The sequence below is a fragment of the Triplophysa dalaica genome, chromosome 20 (genome assembly GCF_015846415.1).
Source record: "Triplophysa dalaica isolate WHDGS20190420 chromosome 20, ASM1584641v1, whole genome shotgun sequence".
NCBI lineage: Eukaryota > Metazoa > Chordata > Actinopteri > Cypriniformes > Nemacheilidae > Triplophysa > Triplophysa dalaica.
In genome coordinates, this window is record NC_079561.1 from 5978525 (window position 1) to 5985809 (window position 7285).

Genomic DNA, 7285 nt, shown 5'->3' on the forward strand with positions numbered 1-7285 from the left:
TTCGTTTTTGGTCTGTATTTCCAGAAGTCGTTGCAGAACCTGAGGCCGGAATCGAGTGTGATCTAAGAGTGTGTATTGGCCCAACAACAGCACCTAATGCACACATAATTGACTGTTTTTTCTGCATTCTGAGCTCAGATTTGGATAGGGAGTGAGACTCATTACCCAACAACAAATGAACTTTTCCTCAGTGCAAAGAAACCACTGAATGTGCTCTGATCCAGTAAAGTATTAAGAGTTAAGCCTGATTTCAATGCATTAAAAGCCTCGGCCTTTTAAAACAGCCACGACCAATGTCTTATAACTCATTGTGTTTGTAGTTTTAGCAGTGGCTTTGTTGTTGTTCTATTTTGTTAAGGGTTTTACTTTGTACAGCACATTGGTCAACGGTAGTTATGTTAAATCTTGCTTTACAAATAAATTGAAATTGAAAAATTTCCCATCAGTATTACTAATCTGTGTAAACAAATGTTCTTTATCTTTGTGTGAAACATGGTTGGACTTATAAATAAATACTCTTTCACATTTTAATGAGTAATCATAAATTGTGTTTTTCTATATTGTATTAAGTTGATTCAAGCTTTTAAGTGTGCGAGTTTGTCAAATTGATTGTATTTCCAACAATTCATGAATAAAAAAAACATTGCTGGCAAAGTGTCCACAAAATCAAAGAGTACCTTATCAATTTGTGATTATTTATTACAATTTCTTCTAATCTGTTTTCCGAACCACTGCAAGGAGGTATTACAGAGGTATAACACGTATAGAAACTGGGATTTAGGCTGCATAATATCTCTCAATCCCAGAGCAAATAGTGCCAATGAGCACAGCTGGCCCCTGAGACCTCAAGATCCTGGGCAAACAGGCTTCCAGCATGCCCCAGCTAGTCTCTTTAACACAAGACATCTCTAAACAATGGTCAACAAGTGGCTGAACATAAGACTTAATAAATTCTCATTTCTTTTCCTTGGTGGATACAAAACAAGAAGAAAATGTAGACTTTTTGCCACCAGAAGACTTTTTACAGAACTGGTTACATTTGAAGAGTGTTGTTTCCTTGTTGTTTTAAAGTCGTATATTGATTTAACAAATACCATTAGGGATACTTCAATCAATAATTATTATTATTAAACTTGAAGTGTGACACTGTGTTATATTAAAAGTCAGAAGTTTGAAATACAAAACAACAAAAACTATGTTCCTATGTGTTTTGGCCTTAATATGCTGGACGTCTAAAATAAATATAATTTGTGTTCATCTTTAAACATTATTACCTTAATTTCCTAGTAAATAGAATTGCAGAGGTGAAGGAGACACAGCTGTGTGCCGCCTGGTGGACTAATATGGTGTAGCACGTTACAGACAAAATATACGATAGATGGCGCACGACACTTATAAATTACTTCGACACCGTATTGCCGTCTCGCACATTATTTTTTCTCTTGATCAAAGTATACAAACAAATAATGCTTGTTAGTAATTAAGTACATAATGTTTAATAAATAACTGTAATATATACGTAATACATAATATAGCATATACAATATTCGATCCGTTTTTAAATGTTTTTGATTAACTTATTGAAAATTAATAAATTCTGGTATTTTCGAAAAAACATATTTCAAATACAAACCTACAGAATATAAATTTGTATTTTGGGGATATTAAGGAAATGTTGCCTCAAATAATAATCTGACGGATGTGTAAAACATTTGATTATTTATTTATTTTTGTCACCCATCAAAAAATATAAATTAAATGTTTGCCAGTTTTAAGCAGTCCGGTCAGGGAACACTAAATTTAGCAGCATTAAATAAGCAGCACGGACCTTGCTCTCAAGCCCGCAGCCAGGGAATTGAGAAACGGCACGTGCTTAGGGGCGGACCGGTGCAATGAGCGGGCGAGGAGACTGGCTGGCACGCGGACAGATGTAGCAACACTCCCCCGCGCGCTCTCGGCCTCCTGCACTGCTGGAATGATTGACGCATAAGATGTTAACCCAGCCAATGAGACGGCACTCGGGTTAATTTGCATAAAGCGGGCGGTTTTCTATTGGTCCTCTGCGTGCCGCGCTGAACCGCCTCGCGTGCCTCTACAGCTGTTTTCTTCTTTGAAGCGCAACTAGATCCTCCAAGTTTTCTGGATTGCATTTGTAAAGTTGTTAATTAACTAGATCTTTCATTTACCGAACAAAATTAATAAGTAAAGCAAAATAATTGCACGTGTAAAAATATAAAAAGCTGAGAATATCCGGTTTATATAGATAGTAATGATAGACCAAATCAAATAAATATTTTTGATGAGTAATTCAATAATAATAATAATCACGCGCGTGTGGTATTTAGTTGTAAATATGAAGATAATATAGAAGAGCTTTTTGTTCATTATATGTACATGATTTCGTATTGAAGTGTAAAGGAATGTTGGTCACTCTAAATTCATCATCGTGAAAAAAGTTGGTAGCGAGAAGCAAGAGTATTCCCCCAATTCCCCTTATCACTTCACAGCCAGGCCGACTGCACTCGCCTCTTTGTTGTTTGTCCCTCCAGGGCTGATTGAGCAGCGCGTGACTGACAGCCCGCGGGGGTGTTGTCCAATCAGCAGTCTGCCCGCGCCCAATGGGTGAGTCCGCACGCCTATTGGCTGAAGCGAGTGTGGGAAAGAATGCAGAGAGGGTTTCACACGAACTGGGAGCATGCGATCTATCTATAAATACCGCTGGCGTGTGGCAGTGGGAGAGTCGATTTGCCCTCAGAAGCGCAACGCCGCACACGCTCGTGTACTCATATGACAGCCTGCCGACTATAAGTCATATAGCTGATAAGAGGGACTTGCACACTCTCTTGTGACCGTCCCGAGATCTTGGCTACACTCCGGTTCTTGGACACGCTTTAAGTCCTAAGAGCCTGTCTCTGTTTTAAAGACCACACACGGAATATAAAGACTTTTGGGCATTTTCCGGACTCGGTTTGGGTTTGATCATGCCAGCCGATAATATGGAGAAACAGACGGCGTCCCCTATTGCTGGTGCCCCTGCCAGTGGATCTCATACTCCGGATAAACCAAAGAATGCCAGCGAGCACAGAAAGGTAAATTTCGTTTGATGTGCGTCACTTAACAAGAAGTGTCATTCGTATTTCTTTATACACGCCAAGTTGAAATTGAGATTGTCATGCATTTGTAATATATTTATGATGCTAATTATGATTTTTTAACATCTGCAGTCTTCAAAGCCAATCATGGAGAAACGGCGCAGAGCCAGAATAAACGAAAGCCTTGGCCAGCTGAAGACCCTGATTCTCGATGCTCTCAAAAAAGATGTAAGTTCAGATCAACATTTGGGTCTTTGTGGATTAAATAATCAATTATCAAGTTTTAAAACGAAATTCTTAATGATTTCTTCTCACCATTCACAGAGCTCCAGACATTCTAAATTGGAGAAAGCGGATATTCTTGAGATGACAGTCAAGCACTTGCGTAATTTGCAGCGTGTTCAGATGACTGGTAAGTTACATTTCCACGCTAAGATATAAATATCTTTAAACGTTATTTGTCAAATTAAATGTCTTTCCTTAATGCGCATATCTAATCAAGTTTCTCATGCATTTTCTAGCGGCCCTGTCAGCTGACACGAACGTCTTGAGCAAGTACCGGGCAGGGTTCAACGAGTGTATGAACGAGGTGACTCGATTTCTCTCTACCAGCGAGGGGGTGAATTCAGAAGTTAGATCGCGGCTTCTCAACCACCTCTCTGGCTGTATGGGACAGATGATGGCGATGAACTACGCGCAACCTGCCCCAGCTCAACAGGCACATTTGGCTCAGCCTCTTCACGTGCAGCTTCCTTCTACCCTACCCATCAACAGCGCCTCAATGGGATCCAAACTCAGTCCTTCAGAAGCAGTCTCACCTAAAGTCTTTGGAGGATTTCAGCTGGTGCCAGCTACTGACGGACAGTTTGCTTTTCTTATCCCCAACCCAGCTTTCGCTTCTGCAACAACCCCAGTCATTCCCCTCTACGCGAATGCAGGTGTTCCACTTGCTGTCAACTCCAGTCCCCTACAGGCCAGCTCAGCACCCACGGTTCCATCTCCTATCCAGGGAATGACATCCTTCGCAGGCGTTTCGCACGCCGTCAGTCTCGTTGGTGTCAGTGCTGGAGCGGAAAGCAATGAACCAGTTTGGCGACCCTGGTAGACTTTGTCGACATACGAACTTTTGAAACTATTTTTTCATGATGAAGAAATATACTGTGTTCCGTTTTAAGGGACTATGTTAACCTTCTGTTGGACACGGCACAAATGTTTGTTAGCTGATTCCAAAATTTGGATGTTGTTAATGAATATGCTGTTAACTCATCAGAATAACACTTATTGTTTATAAAGTACTTTTTAAATGAGAGATTTTTAGTTTTGTACAAAGTTTGTAAAAGACCGTATCATGCCAAAGCTTTCTTGTTTCTTTCATGAGTGTTTATGTTTGATGCTAAATAAATCAAAATAACTAAATGCATTCGTTTACAAGCCTCTTTTTATTAAGTTGTGCTCTGTATAAAACCCATATTGTAGCTATACAATGAATAGCCTAATCTAAAATATTTACGTAATTAGGTAAGACACAGAGTATTTTAAATAAACTTTTTTTACCGTTGTCAAGTACTTTCACACAAATGTTATTTATAATTTAACTTAGATTTCAATCTCGGATTTTGTTGATTTTAAAATCATTTAGACTAAATTATTAGTTAGGCCTGTTAGTTAAGTTTATACGAAGAAATGCTCATACATTTAAAGGTCTAAACTTCCCGCAATACCAAGGATTGCTCTTAGTTTTTAATTCTGGCGGGAAGAGCATCACCCTAAAGTGTCGCAGGTTGAAATGACAAAAGCAATGAGAGGGCTTTTATTCTTTTCTTTTGCAAAAAGGTAATTAAACATCTGAAAAGGGTCTCATCCTGTATGCAGCGCGATCTTTAAGAAGTCCTAAACCCCCATTCATCGGCCTGGGAAATACGCTTTGGGTTAATGTCACTAACAGATTGCCTCAGTGAAAAGAGAATATGGAAGACTCCTCTTCTCCTTTTGTGTACCATTGCTTTTAGTTGTATAGATGTACCTGAATAGCGCGTGCGGTGGCTTTGGCGCCTCTTTTTTTCTTAACTGGTGTGTTGCACAACTTCAAAACACAGTTAAACGTAAGGCTTAGCCTCGTTATATTTTAAAGAGAGTCTAGGCTTGCGGTCGTCTGGTCGTTTATGTTATCCATGTAGCCTATGTAAACTTATCGTCTCTTTGCGCGTGAGCTTCGGGACTGAGATACGTGTTGCGCGGACTGTCGGCATGACGTTTGCCGTGTGTCTGCCACTTGCAGTCAGCGGCTCTCTTCGCTTTCGGATTAGGTTTCATACCCTAGTGACTGGCGGCACTGGGGCTTCCCATTTAACGACTCATTCCTCAGTAATGGTTAAATTGAACAGGGTTTTGAAAGTCGTTTAGAGCTCATCACCACGTATATTTTTAAATAGATCTTTTTATGCAAAGCTTTAATTCTGTTTTTTAAATATATGACAAGACACCAGTCTTTCCAATGTCCCACGTTGGCCTTAATTCATTCTTGGTCATCACCCCGATGTGGAAAAAAAGTTTCTCAAAAACCCTCTGGGCAAATCTAAATCGCGCAGAAAAGCTTGTTTTCGCACATGTGCATCGCTGAAATACTAGTTGGCAGTGTGTGGGCTCCGTGGCTTCTCTCACTGCCTGCGTGTCTGAGTTAATAGTTCAGAGATGCCGTTGTGGTGCTGAGGTCGTGAGAACCGAGCGAACTAGACTGCCTGCGGCCGGGCAGAGCGCCAATCCGTAAATCCCCGCTGGCAGGCCGGGTCGTGCATTGGCCGCAGCACAGCCTCTCTGGAGGTGAAGAGGCGCACACGCGTGGCCGCCAAGATGCAAGTTTTAAGCCAGAGTTTAATAATTACAAGAGCCACTGGCCAACACATATACACAAACACACACAGAGCGAGAGAGCACGAAGGACTTTCCACTGATATTTGAGAGTCGAAGTTAAGCTTTTGACTTAATATTAACCGCAATAATCTTAGGACGCATAAATGCCTCTCGAGCTAAAATATTCAGTTCTTAAAATAAACTAACCAATTTCCTTTTGTGTTTTTCTTTTTTATTTTAGACATTCGTTTTATTGCAATCTTCATGTTTAGTAAATGAAGATGGAATGAAAATGATTTTGTGTTTGAGATAAAAGTTCATGTTCCCAAAGCGCATTTCAAGCAAGCTATTTTCACAAACACAACAGGGTTATGATTCATTTGTCATCTTTGAGTTTTGTTCAAACCTTCTATTAAGACACTTTATTCATATCTAAAAATAGTTTTACTCTGATGTATTAGTGGTTAGTGTTGGTCAACATGATTATTTGGGGACCAAATGCAGTGTTCTTTTTGACCACAAGGAGGAACAAAACGTCTTTGTTTTTTGTTTCACAGACCTTTATCAGATTACTTTCTGGTGTAAAATTGGGTTAATGATGGTGATAATATCTGCTGATTGTCTGAGATCAAACACAACATATTTTTTTTTCTTTACACATGTGCATATTTATATGTGTATTAAGTTTTTCCTTTTTCTGCCATCAATATCACATTTGTATACATATAACCTTGTCTTCATTTATCCCGGATCAAAGTCACTCCCTCACGAGTACAAGAGGGAAATGCATGCGTCTGGAGAACGGTGGGGGGTAAGAGGCACTGTGGTCCAGAAAAAAACAGACGAGGGATGACACACCTTCGTTCTACTTTAGCACCTGTTGCCTAAGGAGCCATGAAAGACACAGTCATCAGCAAAATAATGCACAGACTAGTTCATCATCAAAGAATGTATAAGAATAGTGACATCATGAACACATTTATGGTGGTTTAAAAGAACCTGCTGTTAAATCATTGGCCGTTTACAATGTTGGCATTGAATGTTTACCCTAAACACAGGTTTATGCTTTATGCAAAGTGACAAACAGACTTTACATATTGCGTTATTTTTTTTAACAATCTCATCCACTTGTGTACATACCTAGAGCCTTTTACTTAATGTTTGAACATAGAATGTAGAAAATTTATGACAAATATTTTTATTGCCAAGATCTGTTCTTGGTCTGATATTAATAGCAAAACAGATTATCTCCCTAGTAGCAGGAGTTGCATGGTAGGGGAGGGAGGATCTGGAGAGGAGACACGTAGGGGTGCACTGCCGACCCTTATCAGATATCACAGCTC

General features: G+C 39.7%; 1 protein-coding gene across 1 annotated transcript; it reads left to right on the plus strand.

Moving 5' to 3' along the window:
- Positions 1 to 2710: 2710 nt before the first annotated feature.
- On the plus strand, positions 2711 to 4508 carry her9 (hairy-related 9). Its single transcript, XM_056733332.1, has 4 exons — positions 2711 to 3089; positions 3225 to 3320; positions 3417 to 3504; positions 3614 to 4508. Exons 1-4 carry the CDS (start codon positions 2982 to 2984, stop codon positions 4195 to 4197), a joined length of 876 nt encoding a protein of 291 aa, XP_056589310.1. The 5' UTR covers positions 2711 to 2981; the 3' UTR covers positions 4198 to 4508.
- The last annotated feature ends 2777 nt before the right edge of the window (positions 4509 to 7285 follow it).

Bases quoted from the DNA above. Each gene is read 5' to 3' on its own strand.
- her9 (XM_056733332.1), top strand. From the start codon at position 2,982: ATGCCAGCCGATAATATGGAGAAACAGACGGCGTCCCCTATTGCTGGT. The intron at 3,321-3,416 runs GTAAGTTCAGAT...CACCATTCACAG, and splicing joins TCGATGCTCTCAAAAAAGAT to AGCTCCAGACATTCTAAATT. The intron at 3,505-3,613 runs GTAAGTTACATT...TGCATTTTCTAG, and splicing joins GCAGCGTGTTCAGATGACTG to CGGCCCTGTCAGCTGACACG.